The sequence below is a fragment of the Hipposideros armiger genome, unplaced genomic scaffold (assembly GCF_001890085.2).
Source record: "Hipposideros armiger isolate ML-2016 unplaced genomic scaffold, ASM189008v1 scaffold_108, whole genome shotgun sequence".
Classification (NCBI taxonomy): Eukaryota; Metazoa; Chordata; class Mammalia; order Chiroptera; family Hipposideridae; genus Hipposideros; species Hipposideros armiger.
The window spans coordinates 3,334,853-3,351,107 of record NW_017731458.1 but is presented as its reverse complement, the minus strand read 5'-3'; the positions used below and the strand labels follow the sequence as shown (position 1 = coordinate 3,351,107).

The 16,255-nt window shown below is 55.1% G+C and overlaps 2 protein-coding genes across 7 annotated transcripts in view; one reads left to right on the top strand and one right to left on the bottom strand.

Annotated features, from left to right (window-relative positions):
• The first annotated feature begins 770 nt into the window (after nucleotides 1-770).
• On the top strand, nucleotides 771-6,537 carry UNC119 (unc-119 lipid binding chaperone). Of its 4 annotated transcripts, none has more exons than XM_019646957.1 (5): nucleotides 771-1,067; nucleotides 4,538-4,651; nucleotides 5,157-5,259; nucleotides 5,408-5,580; nucleotides 5,836-6,537. In XM_019646957.1, the coding sequence occupies exons 1-5, from the start codon at nucleotides 842-844 to the stop codon at nucleotides 5,946-5,948; spliced, it is 729 nt and encodes a 242-aa protein (XP_019502502.1). In that variant the 5' UTR covers nucleotides 771-841; the 3' UTR covers nucleotides 5,949-6,537. The 4 variants fall into 4 exon arrangements, with proteins under 4 accessions (XP_019502502.1, XP_019502503.1, XP_019502504.1 ...); XM_019646958.1 differs by lacking the exon at nucleotides 771-1,067 and adding an exon at nucleotides 1,615-2,116 and having other exon boundaries at nucleotides 5,836-6,536; XM_019646959.1 differs by lacking the exon at nucleotides 771-1,067 and adding an exon at nucleotides 2,181-3,018 and having other exon boundaries at nucleotides 5,836-6,536.
• Nucleotides 6,538-11,824: 5,287 nt separating this feature from the next.
• Nucleotides 11,825-16,255, bottom strand: part of FOXN1 (forkhead box N1) — a 28,012-nt gene continuing 23,581 nt past the window's right edge. For 2 of the 3 annotated variants that reach the window (XM_019646982.1, XM_019646980.1), the window contains 3 exons: nucleotides 15,447-15,654; nucleotides 14,763-15,254; nucleotides 12,847-13,166 (listed from right to left, as the gene is read on the bottom strand). In XM_019646982.1, the coding sequence (XP_019502527.1) occupies nucleotides 12,847-13,166; nucleotides 14,763-15,254; nucleotides 15,447-15,654 (1,020 nt within the window). Of the gene's footprint in view, nucleotides 13,167-14,762; nucleotides 15,255-15,446; nucleotides 15,655-16,255 lie in introns of all 3 variants that reach the window. The other variant, XM_019646981.1, reaches the window with a different exon arrangement.

Genomic DNA, 16,255 nt, shown 5'->3' with positions numbered 1-16,255 from the left:
TCTGCCTTGCTGGGCTCACAGATCCACCTTGCTTCCACCTGGCCATGTGTCCTTCCTGCCTCCTTGTCCTGGAGGATCCTGTGGTGGCTTAGACACCTAGGCTGTTGTCCCTCAACATGTCCTGGTTTGCCCAAGAAGGCTGCTAACATCTACTTCTGCTTTTTAGCAGGGCGTCTGGGACAAAATAGCTTGTACCAGTGCAAACCTTCAGATACTAACTCATTCATAAATTAAAAAAAAAAAGACTATATTGAACAAGGGCTGCAACAAGCACTGTGCTAGGTGCTGGGGTATTAGAAAGAATAACAAGATACCGGCTTTCCCAGAACTGATCTTTTAGGGGGAAGAGTCAGTGAACAAATATAACTAATTTCAGATAGTGCATTAGGAAGAAAAAACAGGCTGATCAGATAGTGACTGGGGTTAGTACTTTAGATTGGGTGGGCTGGGGAGCCTTTGAGCAGATGACATTTGAGCTGAGACCAGGACAAGCAGAGGCCACCTGGGGGAAGAGCATCCCAGGAAAAGACCCTGAGGTGGGAACTCGCTTGAGGTGCAGAGGGAAGGGCTCAGTGGCCGGAGCACAGAAGAGGTAGCCAGGGCCCCTTGAGAAAAAATGAATGAAGCCCCGGGCGAGCCCCCACCCTACCCGGGGTGAGTAGCCCAGGTCAGTGCGCTCAGAGCCTTTCAGCTGGGGTGGGCTGGCGGTGGGCGGGGCCAAGGGCGGGGCGGGGCGGTACCTGGGGCCCCGGCCGGGGGTGGGGCTGCGGACGCTCCCCCTTCGCTCCAGCCCGCGCAGGCAGCGGCGGCGGCAGCAGGCGAGCCGCGGCCCCTCGAGGCCATGAAGGTGAAGAAGGGCGGCGGTGGGGCCGCGACGGGGGCGGAACCCTCTCCAGGGGCCTCGGGCCTGAGCGTGGAGCCTAAGTCCGACCCGCAGCCGCAGGCGGAATCCGAATCCGGGTCCGAGTCAGAATCGGAGGCAGGCCCGCGGCCCAGGCTGGGGCCGCTGCAGAGGAAGCAGCCTATCGGGCCGGAGGACGTGCTCGGGCTGCAGCGGATCACGGGCGGTGAGCACCGGCGAGGGAGCGCCGCCCGCGGGAGGGTGGGGGCCGTCGCGGCGCGCGAAGCCCCGGCCCCCGCCNCCAAGATCAAGTGGCAGACCCGGATTCCAACCCACGTCGGGCAGCGATTATGAAGCCTGTGCTACCAACCACTGCCCCACCCTGCCTCCCCTGCCCCACCCGGGTACCCCTCGTCTGTGTCCCCTACCCTTTTGCCTCCAAGCCTGAGATCTCCATATCTCCCCTTCCCCTGATCTCCTGTGCACCCTCCTCTCCCTTTAGTGATTTCCACCCCACTCGTTTTTGAGGAGTCCATCCTTCTTTCTCGTGGTGGAGGTGGGGCAGCAGCTGCAACTGTGACCCCTTCCCCATGGAGTTTTTAGAGCCTTTTGAGGCCTTTCTCTGCAATAATGAGGAGGGGGGCTGAGTGCAGTCTGTCCTCAGTTCCCACCCTGGAGGCTAGGGGGAGGCTGAGTTATCTTAAAACCCTTAGGTCTCCCTGACCATTAATGCCTTCACCCTGGATCCCCTAGGAAGCCTAGGGCCATTCCCCTACCCAGGAAAGGACCTGAGCAGGAAGTTTCATTGGGTTGGCTCTAGGCCTTCTCAAGGGAGTGGGTTAATGCCTCCCTTAGCCTGGACCAGGGCCTGTCCCCCTCTGGGAGGCCCAGAGGTCTCCACTGTGGTTCATTTTCTGAGCTGGACTGCCTGGGTTGAAGTTCCAGCTTTGCCATGTAATTGGCTGTGTGACCTTGAGCAAGTAACTTCACCTCTCTGAGCATGTTCATCTGTAAAATGGGAATAATGACACCTACCTTACAGGGCTATTGTGAAAATAACTTCTCTGATACTGCACAGTGCCTAACATGCTCTGCATGCTCTGTCAATAGGGCTCTTTTATGAGTAATACTGAAGGCCCCACAGGACTATGCATGGCTGCTGCCTGGAAGCAGACGACTGGGCATTCAGGGCAGCGGAGCGGGTCACCATAGTCAGGGAACAAGAACTAGGAAGCCTCATGGCAGAGGTGGTGGCTGAGCCTCAAAGAACAGAAGGTACTTGGAGAGGCCGTGGCCCTCTACCTTGGCCTCATTCATTAGTAATCCTGTCCTGGCTCCCTCTGTGAGAGCAACTCTTGGGGCTTGTCTGTGGGGGTGGGGTTGCAGGTGCTAGAGGAGCTGCAGAGCCCAGGGCGGCCAGTCAGAGCCATGGAAGGGACTACGATGGCAGGTCTAGGCCTGTACATCTGGGTCCCTGGGGGACCAGCTTCTCCCTCTTCTCTGAGCCAGGCAGCAGCCATTCTTGGCTGGGCCCCCGGAGTGTTGAGCTGCCTTGCCCGAGCAGACACTGGTAAAGGGAGGGGGCCTGGACCTGTCTATGTTGGTCCCAGTTAGGCTGTAATTGGCAACAGCAGCATTTAGGATTCAGGTTAGCTCTGAGGCACAACTTCCTTATAGGATATCTGGAGGTCAGTCTGACCTGTCCAGGTCCTAGGTAACTTGAGAGGTTATTTTGCAACTATGAGGGGTTCTAGCTGACATATCACTGTTTATTTCTTAATTTGGAGGAAATGCATAGCCCTTAGAGATGGGTATCTGTGGGGTATGAATAGGGGAAGGGGCTTCATGGGAGCCCTTTGCTCTGTAGAAGTTGAGAACAGGGTGCCAGAGCTTTCCGCCCCGGCACCTCTTGGTCCCTTCTGACCCCAATCACATAGATCTGAGGTTTGCTCCTCCTGGATTACTGGGCCCTGAATCCAGTTTAGGAAGCTATTTGTGGCAGAGGAGAAGGGAGCAGTTGTATTCTGAGCCCTTGGCTACTGACCCTGGGTTCCAGGCCTTGTCCTTCCCTGGCAGAAGGGAGGGAGTGGTGTCCTGAGCTGTTGGCATCCCCCTTTCCTCACTTCCTCTAAGGACAAAGGGGTTGATAGGTTGAGTTTGCAGTAGAAGAAACTGAGGTAAGACTGCAAGAAGTTGTTTCCAAATGAGAGGCGAAGCTCCAAAAGTTGGAGAATGGAGGAAGGGGGTCTTTACAGGGAGCTGGGATCCTGCCCGCAGTTCTCCCACCTCCTCTCCCTGTGCTCTGAACCTTCTTTCTACATCTTTGGACTGGTGTTTACTTTCTGTGAAAATAAGGTATGCACAGGGTAAGGTAGGGGCTGCCCACTTCCATTCCTCCTGCCCTCTCCCCACCATGGGCTGCGGTGGACAGTCCAGGGCTCAGGCCCCTCCCTCAAGCCCTATGTAGACCCTGTGGCTACCAGGAGGGCTTCCTGGAGGGGGCTGCCCCCAGCTTGGGGAAGAGAGAATGACTTTACATTTACTTCCTCTTCCTGCCCCAGAGGAATAGGAGGTGGCTCAGGGGCCTGGAGGGTGGTTTCCGGGCCTCTCTGGGGAGGGTGTGAAGCTGTGCAGGCTGACAGCACCAGAGCCCCTCACTGCACCTCTCTCTGCTCCTTCCTATTTGTTGCCAGGGCCTCCCTGACCACTTGCAGTGGCTGCTACAAAAGCAGTGAGGGTTGAATCAGGCCCTGGTATTCCTGCGCTTCCTCAGGCGTTGCCCACCACTGTTCCCGGTTCCTCTTCTGAGCACTGAGGACTCCCCTTGCCCTCATGCACACCCCTGTTAGACCTGCCACACCCTCTTCCTGTCCTCCCCATACTCTTCTCTCTGGAAGTGGGTCAGCGGCAAGAGTGGGTAGATGACCTTTGAAGGGGTTCCCTCTGTTTGCTAAGACTTCCTCCCATTTGGAGATCAACAGGGGATGGGGACAAAGGTGGCCCCCTTCCCCCAATAGTCCATGCTCTGGGCTTGAGTCAGCAGAGTTTTGGCTAAGCTGCTTAAGGGAGCTGAGCTTGTATAAGCTGCTTAGTGGGAGACGTGGTGACTGGTGGGGAAGGGGGAACGTGGGGGTTGAGGAGGAACACGGAAGGTGGTGTTCATCTGCTCCAGCACTACCCAGGTCAGGGACAGTCATTGCCTGACATTCCTAGATGTAGCACCAGGGGCAGCTATGTGGTAGGGGTGGGGGTGTCCTTCAGAGAAGGACTGTCTCCTAAGGCTGAGCTGTGTCACTCACCCCTTTTAGAGTGATGTTCCCAAAGGCTGGGCTGTATCTCCCTTCTCATGCTAGGGGCTCCCTATTATATTGAGACCTATTTGGCTCACAGTCACCAAGCCAGCCCTGGCAAAGCAGAGGCTGGAATAAGGGCCCTCAACTCCAGCGTAGGAGGGAAAATGTGGGGGAGATGGCCTTGTCCTTCACCCTTCTCATCCTGCCCCTCCCTGACCCCAGAGGCCACTAGGTGGAGCTGTTTCCTTCCCCATTAGATCCCAATGACAGAGCTATCTATGTCTCCCCTACACTGTGGGGGCTTCCCCCAGGGCAGGAGCTCAGTTCTCTTTCTGGAGATCAGAAGACCTTAGAGATCTGGTCTGTAAAAGCTGAGCTGGCAGCAACCACCTGTCTCCCTTAGACTACCTGTGCTCCCCGGAGGAGAATATCTACAAGATTGACTTCGTCAGGTTCAAGATTCGGGACATGGATTCGGGCACTGTCCTCTTTGAAATCAAAAAGCCCCCAGTCTCAGGTGAGTGGCTGGGTGGGCTATCGACAGGGAGGTGGGTGGGAGCTGTGAAGTTGGCTGCCCAGGGACCCCTCAGGCTGCAGAGGAGTCAGCAGACCTGTGGTTTGGACCCCAGCATTCCCACAAGTTGCCAGGCATGGGGGCCTCAGCCTGGGCTGAACCTCCTTTTCTTTCCCATCTGTTTCTGGGATGGGACATTTTAGGATAGCGCTGTCTCTTCAGTCCCTAGCTTGCCCTCTGCAGGCCTCCCTGGGAACTGCAGACCCGGAGGCCCCAGGCCTCCGTTGCTCCTGTGACCCTGGGAACCTCGGTTGAAATTTTGACCGGCTGACCTAGAACTCCCAGGTGAAACTATCGGTCAAAGGTCTGAACCCTCAATGTGCATCAGATTCTCCTGGGAGTTTTTTTTTTTTTTTTAATCTGAGAGAGAGGGCCCCTGAGGTGAAACCCTGGGTGGGCATGGGCCCCAGCCTGAAGCCCACTGAGCCCCAGCTGGGGTGCATTACAGAGCGGTTGCCCATCAACCGGCGGGACCTGGACCCCAATGCTGGGCGCTTTGTCCGCTACCAGTTCACGCCTGCCTTCCTCCGCCTGAGGCAGGTGGGAGCCACGTGAGTCACTGGGCCAGGGGGTGGCGAGGGCTGGGGGTGAGGGTGAGGGTGGGAGTGATCCCTTTCTGAGTTCTTAGAGGCACTCTGTCCTGAGCCTGGCTGGTTGACTTCAAGGCTGAGCTCAGCCCTGCCCCCTTCTGTTACTCAGGGTGGAGTTCACAGTGGGAGATAAGCCTGTCAACAACTTCCGCATGATTGAGAGGCACTACTTCCGCAACCAGCTGCTCAAAAGTTTTGACTTCCACTTTGGCTTCTGCATCCCCAGCAGCAAGAACACCTGCGAGCACATCTACGACTTCCCCCCTCTCTCTGAGGAGCTGAGTGAGTGGGCAGGGCCCTGCGGGTGAGGGGACCCAGAGTGTGGGTCTGACGCCCCTCCTTTCTTGCCACCCTTGTGGCAAGGGTCTCTGGTGTCTGGCCACCGTTCGCATGTCACCTATAGGGAAACTCAGGCTCAAAGAGGCTGGGGGAGCTCTGACGTTGCTTAGCTTGTCCCTGTCCACAGTCCTGAAGGCCCTGCTGTGGCCTGGTTCAGGCTTCTGACCTTTTCTCCCACTGGCTGGGCTTCTCTTACAGTCAACGAGATGATCCGTCACCCATATGAGACACAGTCTGACAGCTTCTACTTTGTGGATGACCGGCTGGTGATGCACAACAAAGCAGACTATTCCTACAGTGGGACGCCCTGACTCCTCCAATCGCCCCCTACCCCAGGAGGATCCTGGGTCCTCAGCTGTGACTTCCCCAACACTCATCTCTCAGCCTTAGGTCTTCTGCCTGGGGAGTGTTTCAGGAGCCCTGAGTCAGTGTTCGGAGGGAGGGTGCCTCGTGTCCCCAGTCCAAGTCCATGAAGCTCATGGAGCCTGGCACATGGGGTGGGGTGGGGTGATAGGGGGGCTGTTTGCCTCCATGTCCAGGAAGGCCTCCTGTGAGAGGAGTAGCCAGGACTTCGGACAGCCTAGCCGGGCCTCTTAGGCCCACGTTTCAGAATAGTGTTCTCCTATCCAGACTTTGACTAGGTTGGGGCAGGGACCCATTCCTTGTCCCCTGCCCACCACTAACAGGCCATTTAGATTTGTTAATTCACAGACAAAGATGTGTGGTGGGGTCTGGCTGCCAAGTTTCCCAAGGGAGTCTGGGCCTTGGCTCCAGCCCTAGCCTCTACCATCAGGGGCCAAGATACTGCCTGGGGTGTGGGAGGGACCTGCCCAGATTGCCACCTGTGGTAGGGGCTGGACCAACTGTATATAGTTTTCAATAAACTCTCCTTTTCTGTTCTCTGGTTGTGGGCCAGCGAGTGTGTGTGTGTGTGTGTGTGTGTGTGTGTGTGTGTGTGTGTGTGTGTGTGTGTGTTAGAAGCAGGCAATAATGTGATTCCTAACTCTTCTTTTGCCCTAATCCTCTTGGTACCTAGAGTCAGCATTTAGTACATGTAGTTGGAAAGGGTTTTTCCTTTGATAAAGAAGGAGACCCAGGCCTTGAGAAGGGACGCTTTGGCCCAAAGTCATAGCCAACCCTGACAGAACAGAGACGGGGACAAGTGCCCTAACTTAGAGTGTGAAGAAGGTGTGGGAGATGGTCTTGTTCTCTACCCTACCTTCTCTGACCCCCTGAGGCCACTAGGACCACTAGGTTATACTTTTAGCCCTTATCAGAGACAAGGTGGACAGGGCCATGGCTAAGTCCTAGAGCCTTCCTGCTCTCAGCTGCTTTGGGGAACCCCCTGGCATATAACACTGCCCCAGATCCAGAGGAGGTCTTTCATTTCCTTAAGGAGGACATTCAGGAACTGAGGTAGGTGGTGAACTTACCTCAGGGTTCACACCCTTCAGGCACTCATTTGGACACTCCTGGTGCCAGTCCTCTCTGGACTGGGAGTTAAATTGAACCCCTAAGAGCCTAGACACACTGGAATTCAGCTAGGTTCTGGGGAGCTCTTGCTGGGGGCCAGTACCTGGGCGGAACTCTGGGAATTTCAAAATGAGCAACACAGGGAACAAAACCTGCTCCTAGAATGAGATGGACTGGGCATACAGGAGAGCGAGAGTCGCCTGCTTGGAGGGTTCTGGGAAGGATTCTTGGAGGAGGAGGTATTGGAACAGGTGCTTGAGAACTTGGGCCGACTAACAGGAAGAGATGGGGAGAGAGCATTTAGGCACAAAGTACAGCATAAAGCAAAGGAGGCAAGATTTCAGGTGAATTCAAGAGAATGTTTATAGTGGGAAAGGAAGACATCTGTGGAGCCTTGTTCAGGTGTTGGGGCTTCACCTGAGGAAGATGAGGACCCACTGAGGAGGATGACCTGGTCAGATTATCTCTGGCTGCTGAGTGAAGGGTGGTTTGGAATGAGTGAGACATTAGTAATAATAACCAATGTATATCCAGTGCCAGGCCCACGGCTGGATGTTTTATATGTGTTAACAGAACGCTCACAATTTCTGAGGAAGGCGCTATTCTCATTTTGTCGAAAATGCAGCCCCGGAGAGGTGAACTTGCCTCACCAATGTTGCAGTTATTAAGTGGCAGGGTCCGGATTTGAATCTAGGTGTCTGACTCCACAGCCCATGCACTGTCATACCAGAGGCAGAGGGGTGCTGAGGAAGGTGCTACTGGGATTTGGGTGAGAGATGAAGGGAACCTGAATTAGGTCAATATCCATGGAGATGGGGAGAAATAGATGAAGTTGAGATTTTTAAGAGGCAAAATCTCCAGGTCTGGTGGCTGGATGGGGGGCTTGGAGACAGGGAGGCGTTGAAGCTGAATCCCTGCTTTGTGACCTGAGTGTTGGGGTAGATAAGAGTATTGTTACTGGGCTTGGGAACCCAGGCTGGATGTGCAAGGGGGCGAGTGGGAGGTGATGAGTTCAAGCTGGGATCTGCTGTGGTGTGGTACAGATGTCCTAGAGGAGGTGATCAGGAGACAGGAAATTTGGGCACCGACTTGGAAGGGGATGAGGGCTGGAAATGGTGATGCCTGCAGGTCATTGGTCACAAGGTGATTACTGAAGCTGGGATGGTGGCTGAGATTATGAGATCCCCAGCTGGCACTACTGGTGTTTAGTGAGTAGTGTGCAGAAATGCCACCTGCCCTCCAATTAATGGGGCTTTCAATGCTAATAGTCTACACCCCCAAATTGAGGGTCACTGAATGAGAGCAGATAACCCTAGGGAAGGCCAGGGAGCTTTTGAGAGTAGGGCAGATGGGAGAGGAACCAGTCATGGAGACAGGAGGAGCAACCAGAGAGGTGGACACAGGAGCCTGTTTTAGAGCAGGCTATGTTAAAGCTAAGGGAGAAAAGAATTTCACCAGGAAACTCCACAAAGGTGAGGAAGGGGCATGGAGTGTTGGTTTGCAGGTGATGCTGTGTAAGTATAAAAGTATTTGCAGGGCCGGCCAAGTGGCGCGTTGCTTAAGAACTGGCTTGGGATGCCAGAGGGCCCTGGTTCGGATCCCACATATGAAGGCCAGTGACACTGCCCTCCACAGCTAAGATGCTGAACAACAGCTCGACCTGGAGCTGGGCTGCCGTGAGTTGCTGGCGACCGTGTAGGCTGCAGTCCCCTGCTGCAGTGGGCTGCCATAAGCTACCATGTGTAGCTGGCAGCCAGCATGAGCGGCCAGCAGCCACCATGAGCGGCCGTCCAGAGGCCAGTGACTGATCTGCCTCGCCCGGGGAAGAGCGCAATGATGGTGCCAGCTTGGGCCAGTGAAGCAACATCCTCCACAACTAGAGTGAAGAACAAAACAACAGCAACTTGTCTGTTCCCCTTCCCCCAATTCCCCAGCGCTGTTCCCCTCCCCCAATTCCCCAATAAAATCTTAAAAAACAAAATAAAACAAAAAAGTATTTGCAGTTGGAGGTGCTGTTTATGGAGTGAGATGAGAAGCTATAGTGAACAAGAGAGGCTTTTAGGCCTACACAGGTATCAGGAAAAGGACCCTCCCCTACCACCTGATAACAGTCCTCACTGCTCCTGCCAAGTCAAATTGGGCTGAGGTTCTGGATTGGGCCTGTTGCACGTCTACCTTCAGACAGAGAGGGAGATCACTGTTCTGAGGTCCTTATCCCTAGAGCAAGTGCCAGGTTGGCACTCACCCAGAGAGGCCTGTGTCCCTTGGCTCCCTGCTTCCTTTTAAGTCCTCATGTCTCTGGCACTGGTCCTGCTGCTACTGGCTCAACTTGCTGCGTTTGGTTCCTGGCACTTTCCCTAGGCACCTAAGGGATCCCTGGGCAGTAGAAGGAGGAAGAAGACAGGGTGGGGTGGGGCCGGTCCTGGCTCTGATCATGATGAACTGTTGACCCTGAAGGTTGACCTGGACCTTGCTGGATCTGGGCCTCAGAATCTGTCTCTAAAGTTTGTCAGATATTTTTGCCTTGACTTCTCAGAGTTGTCATGAGGACCCTTCCACTGGGTTGAGCAGGAAAGCCCAAATACTACAGGGAGACCCACCACTTGTGCCTAGCTGGGCTGGCCTGCAGGGTACACGTTGGGACTGCCAAACCCATTTTAAAATACTGACATGCTTGCTTGCCTTCTAGCTGGTAAAGAGCTGCTGTCTCAAGCCTGCAGTGCCTTTCCCCCTAGCCTGGCCCCTCCCCTAAAGAGCCACCCTCCACTTCCTCACCACCTGCCATCTAAAGCAAGGGTACTTGACTTTCTTGTGTGTCATGGACCCCTTTGTTATTGTCTGCTGAAGCCTACGGACAATAAGGTCTTTATGTACATAAAATGTATCGTAATCCTATATATTTTATGTATTAAAAACTATATATAGACAATAAACCATATCCCTTCTGCAATACCTGTAATGTCATATGAAAACATCTGTGATTTCTGATCTGTGATTACTCAATCTGATGGCAAAATTACAGATTGTGCTAAAGCCATTGTGATTTGTAGTTGACATTCATAATCTAGGGAAATGCTAAATTTGAGGGAGAGATGAATTAAAATGAAGGTATGATTTTTTTCATCCAAGTTCACGGACCCATGAATTCTAACCAGTTTTAGAACCCTCAGGTGTAGAGCCCCTGAACCCAATAATTTCCCCAAAATAGGGGACTTCCAGACCTTGCATCCTTTCAGACTTGTTCACCCTAAAATGGTGGTTGGACACTTCGCATGAGGTTGCCAGCAGGGGGCAGCATATGAGCGGGAGCGTGGGGCTTGGTTCGGAGAGCAGCTGTTGCCTAAGTTTAAAAGTCTAAGGGCCAGTCTGGTTACAAACTAAAACAAGACTTGAAGTCCTATTGGCTTGCTACCTGTCTTAGTTGTATGGGGGCCAGCTCACTCGTAGGCGTGCCGAATGGGCCCATGGGACAGAAGTGTGACTGAGATGTCCTCGGCTCACTGCCTAGGCTGGAGATGTAGAGTAGGTTTGCCTGAGCCATGAGGGTCCAAGTGTCTGAGGCAAGGAAGTGAGTCCCAGTAAAACTCTCCCATGAAACACTTGCCTTGTTCTTGGGGGTTTGGGCATCAAGACCCAGGCCTGGGGTTGGTCAGAACTGGGGTGCAACGTGACCTGGGGACTTGACATTGAGCCTTCACCCCCTTTCCTATGCAGCCAGGGCTGGACTGGGGCAGGTGGGTCTTCCCCCCTGGCCCTGGACCCAGTCTTAGAGCCTGAGAGGAAGGGTGCTGATGTAGGGTGGGGTTTTATTATGAGATCTTCTGCGGACTTGTCCTCTGGGGTAGGCAGGCGATGTTGGCCGGCCCCCAAGCCTGGCCCCTGGAAGAACTTTCTAAGCAGAGGCCCCACCTGGGGCTGTCCTGAGACTTGAGGCTCACGTGTGTGCATTTGGCTCCTACACCGTCCCCATTCCTGCTCAGGCAGAGTGTGGGGCTGCCCTTTGGTGACAACAGCCTACCTGGAGGTGGTATCTAGGAGGTGAGTTGAAAGTGGGACCGAGTAGGCCCGTGACCCTCCAGAGCCCGCTTTCAAGGGCCAGCAGTGCACACAGCACCAGACGGCTCCGTTCATGTCCCTGTGGAAACCAGAGCCCCATCCAGGGAAAGATAGGGGTCAGGAAGGCACGTCTTGGACAGGGAAGTGACCCTTTCTTGTGTGAGGAGATGGGGGATGTGAGGAGGGAGGCAGTGGACCTCAGTAGGAAGGGATGTGGGGGCAGGCATCCTCTCTCCTCCTCTGGGCAGGGCAGCTACTTCCTGGCATCACTTAGGAAGTTCTCCTGGGACGAAGCCCCGCCCACTTGCTCCTCATCCTCCCAGGACGTCCTCCTATACGCCTCACTCTTTGGATCTGGAAGCGTCACAGTACTGGTTGAGGGTGGGTGGAGTCACAGAGCCAGGGCATCCACAGTTAGGGAAGATCCAGACAGGAAGGCTAGGTAGCCCAGACCACAAGGCACTTGCTTTATTGTTCCAGGACAGGGGACGATGGCAGGCCATCGAGGGATCTGCTTGTGCCTCACCTGAACCTGGGGCCAACTTCTGGGGGTTCTTGTCACCCAGGCCCAGGGTAGTCTGAGGGCCCCCACTTGGTGGGGGTTGAGCTCTCGGGTAGGGAATGACAGGCAACTGGGCCACACCCCCTAGCTCCAAGGGCGTCCTGGGTCTGCCAAACAGTCAGAGAAAGGGGACATGGGTGCTACCCCGTCAGCCTATACCAGGCTTCCCTTCCCTTAATGCCCAGGCTGCCTGAGGCCGTTGGAAGTCACTAATAAGCTGGGGCCTAAACTACACGAACTTCTTATAGAGAAAGAGTGAGACTGGGGTGACCTGGAGGGGCCCTTCCTGCACCCAGGGCTGGGAGAAGAGTTCACTTTCAAGTTTCCAAGGGCAGGGGCTTTTCCAAACACTTTGTGCTGGAATTGGGCTCAGTTTGGTCCTGGGGTGGACATTGCCCCTCCTGTGTGTCACCCTGGAGAAGGCTAGACAGAGCAGTATGCTGAGGACGGGTAGAGCCTGGAAGAGTTGGTGCTGTTAAGTAGCAGCCCTCCGGGGAGTCCCCAGACAACTTGGGGAGGGGCTCCATGTTTCTTCCTCCTTGATGGGCTGCTGTGATAAAGATGGGAGAATAAATACAGGGACTTCTGGGGAAGATCACGCCTGGAGGGGGACAGGCCGGCAGAGAACGTGGACGTCAGAATAGGGTTCAGGGTGGTCTTGGACCTGGCATGGGGGCCCTGAGCTTTTGGTAACCAAAGCCCTCAGTTCTCAGCTGCCCCAGAAATGAAGTCAGGCTCTGTGATGTAGTCCTGATTCCTCTGGATATAAGGTATGTGGGTGGGTGTATGTCTGAATAACTGTGTGCGTGCACACGGGCCTGAAGGCTTGAGTGTGGATGAGTGTGAGCTAGGGAGAGTGTGTTTTCTTCTTGCCTGGACACTTGTTCTTCAGGGGCCCTGAGTGAGGAGCTGGCCCACCGGGCGGCAGAAATGTGTGAGGGGCAGCACCCTGGGTGGTGTCTTCTCCACCCCCAGCTACCAGCTAACAAACAAGTTGGCTTTAGTGCCATAGGGGATAGGGAGTGTATTCCTTCTTTGACCTTTAAAGTGAGCCCAACGTGGGCGGCCCGCTGGGACTCCCAGGCCAGGCAAAGGCTGGAGCCGCTGCTGGGCATGTCTCATGCTAGGGCCATGGGCTTGGAGCTGGGGCTGAGGTACACGGAGGGGCCAGCAGGGGCCGTGGGGGGCGTGGGCTCCAGCTCCATGAAGGCTGAGTAGAGGGTGGTGAGGTGTAGGTCACCCAGTGCCCCTGAGCCCCCACTGCTTGGTGGTGCCAAGTCACCTGACCCATTGCCTGTCTCTGCCAGACAGGTCCCAGGGGGGAAGCAGTGCGGTGGTGGGGGGGCTGGTGGCATTGGAGATGATGTCGGGGACGAGGTCACCAGTACCAAGGGGTCGAGGGCCAAGCTGTCATCCTTCAGCTGTTCCCACAGGTTTCCTAGTTGGGGGAGAGAACAGCTGTCATGGGAGGCACCAAAAGGGCCCGCTATGTCCCCCTCCCCCCACCCATGGTTCTCACATGCTAAATAGAGCAGGATTGGGGTAACACTGACTGGGGAACAGACCCTGGCACTAGCTGTGTGACCCCAGGCAGTTGCTGAACCTTTCTGATTCCTCTTCCCATGTATGGTCTGAAAGCCATAGCCCAGATGACCTCTGTGGCTCTTTTTTTGGGGGGTGGGGGGGCAGGTTGGGGAGGGTTGAGGATTTGAAAGCTGCCTGTTAGAAGGTTTGATGTAGCCTGAGGAGGGGGCCCCAGGAATGTTTTATCCTGGCTGTTGCCCAGGCTCTCAAGGAAGGTAGATCTGCAACCCAGACCCCAGATCTTCTAACAGTGCCCTGCAGGACCCGATAAGGTGGCTGGGCTTGGCTTCCTGGGCCTCCTTCACTGCAGGGCCCAAAGGACAAGAGCAGAGCCAGGAAGCACACCTTATGCTGAGGAGCAAATAAGGGTGCCACCTGATCCTCCTCTTTGTGTCATGTGACCTGCATCATGGCAGGCCAGGGCCTGGAGCTTGCCCCAGGTATCAGGGCTGCAGGAGATGAAGGAAGGAGGCCAGAATAAACACTTATTGAAGTTGGCTGCCTGAGTTCTAATCCTAACTCTCTCTCTTTCTAGCTAAGTGACCTTGAGTAAGTTAACCTCTGTGCTTCTGTGAGATGGGTTTAATAATCCCTCCCATCCTATAGGGGGTTCTTGTCACCCAGGGAGCACACTTAAAGCACCTAGCATGCTGCCTGATAGTTAGTAGGGGTCAAGTAAATGTTTATAGTAGCCCACATGTCTATAGCTTCCTCTGAGGCTGTTGAGCCCTGCTCCCCACTTCTGGACGGGGGCAAGTATCTAGCTGCATTTCTTACAATAGCTTCCCAAGACCTGCACTGTCTCCCCATCAGATTGGGAGTTCTTGGAGGGTCAGCTGCCTCCACCTGCCTGTGGATGTTCCCCATCCCAGTGTATGCAGGGAGTCGGAGGCCTGGGTTAGTACCGTCCTCCAAACCTCCTGTGGTCAGCACCAGGGCCTGGGATACACTGGAGTTGAGATGGGAATGGGTGGGCCTGGCCACATGCAGAGATGGAGCGGAATGGATAGAACCTCTCCCCAGACTCCTACCCCCAAATCTCTCCAGGACCTGCCTAGCTCTGAGGCCTGACATTCATCTAGGGGGAAGCTCTCTTTTCTTCCTCTGCATTAAAAGGTAAAACTCAGAAGATGCAGCTGCTTCTAGGAATGTTAGAATTCTCAGGACAACCAAGTATAAAATGAAACATCAGGCCCTTTCCAGACTACCCAGAGCTGAGAGTGGTTTGATGATGGGGTCAGTGGGAACATATTTAGGGGCCCCAGGAGGAGGGCAAGGGCATTCCTTTTTGCCCCTTAACACCCCCTGCCAGCTCCGGCCTTCTCTGCTTCAGTTGACCAGAAACCTGGCAGCTAGCAGGCTGTAGCCTGAAGACTTGGAGGGATGGGCCACACTGCCAGGTGTACCTCTCCGGTTTTGTCCCACCTCCCCTTTCCCACCCCCAGCTCACCCTGGAAGTCAAAGTCGGTGAGAGAGGGATTGATGGCATCCAGGTCAGTGCCAAGGTCTCCATCTGGCAGCAGCGTGTCATGCATGGTCCTGGCTGGGGAAGGCTCAGCCAGCAGCTTGGTGCCGTGGCTGGGTGGGGTATGGGCAGGTAGAGGTGAGTCCTGGGGGGTGCCCGGCTGGGCCCGCAGCTCAAGATGCCCATCCGGCTGCGGGAACAATGGCTGCGGAGGTCCAGGAGGGGCCAGGCCCGATGAGAGGTGCGAGTATGTCTGCCCATAGCAGGAGGGCGCGTGCCCCCCAAGTAGGTCCTGCAGGGGGTTCTTGCCAGGAATAGGGCCCGGAGCTGGGTGGATTGAGTGCAGCGGCTGGGAGAGCCCAACTGGAGGTGCCAGGGGCCGGATAGGGCCCGAGCCCGCTAGACCAGGGGGTGGGCAGCCCAGCAGTGGTGTGCCCAGCTTCTCCCTCTTATCTCCAATGAGGCTGTCCAGCTCTTCTGAAAAGGCCCAAGAGAGAGGAACACCATGAGACCTCCCTTTCCCCACAAACCCTCCCCGGCCTTGGAACCGCACTCACGCTCTTTCCTCACTCATCCATTCTTCTTGTTCAGTTTTTTTTTTTCACCCCCTCTCTCTCCTTTGGCTCATGGGATCCCTGCGCTCTCCCTTGCACGGCCTGTCAGCCTCACCTGGCTTGGCCATGCTCTTGCGTACAGCAATGGGGTCTTTCCTCTTCCACTTCTGCAGCTCCTCCTGCATCTTGTCAATCTTGGCTGGATTGAGGGCCCACAGGCAGCCCTTGCGAGAGGAACTTCCTGATTTGTTCTCCACCTTTTCGAAGCACTTGTTGAGAGATAGGTTATGGCGGACAGAGTTCTTCCAGCCGTCAGGTGCCGTCTGCCAGAGCAGAGCAAGACAAGAATTCAGGATAAAGTCAGGCAGCTAGAGCTGGCTGCAGAAAAAACTTCGCTGTATGCACAGAACTGCGGCCCACTCTGGGGCTGGTCCTCCTCAGCACCCAGCCCACCCTTGGTACCCTTCAGTGGTGGGGAAAGGGTAGGCAGGAACCTTGACCACGTTATTTTCACCTAAAATCTGCCCTCATCCTAACCTTTCCCTGGCTGAACCTTCAGAAGATGGTTGAGGTGCTTCACACAGGGAGGGCTGGTGGGTGCTACAGAGGCCTGGCTTTCCCCCTACCGGGAGTGGGACCACTGCCCGTGGGTCTTCAGGCTTGTGCTTGGAGCCCATTGTGAAAAGGGAACTCACTGCTCTGAGGTCTTTGGTGCCAACTTTGGAGCGGGCATGAGGGGGAAGCTATGGAATGTTCTTTTCCTGGGACAGCCTCATCCCCATGGGGCAAACGTGGAAGAAAAGAAAGATGGGTCAGATTGGTGAATGTTTGGGGTGTGTGCACATGTTGCACATAAATTTGTGTGTTTATCTGGGTTTTGGTGTGTGTGTGTGTGTGTGTGTGTGTGTGTGTGTGTGTGTGTGG

Bases quoted from the DNA above. Each gene is read 5' to 3' on its own strand.
- UNC119 (XM_019646957.1), top strand. From the start codon at position 842: ATGAAGGTGAAGAAGGGCGGCGGTGGGGCCGCGACGGGGGCGGAACCC. The intron at 1,068-4,537 runs GTGAGCACCGGC...TGTCTCCCTTAG, and splicing joins GCTGCAGCGGATCACGGGCG to ACTACCTGTGCTCCCCGGAG. The intron at 4,652-5,156 runs GTGAGTGGCTGG...GGTGCATTACAG, and splicing joins CAAAAAGCCCCCAGTCTCAG to AGCGGTTGCCCATCAACCGG.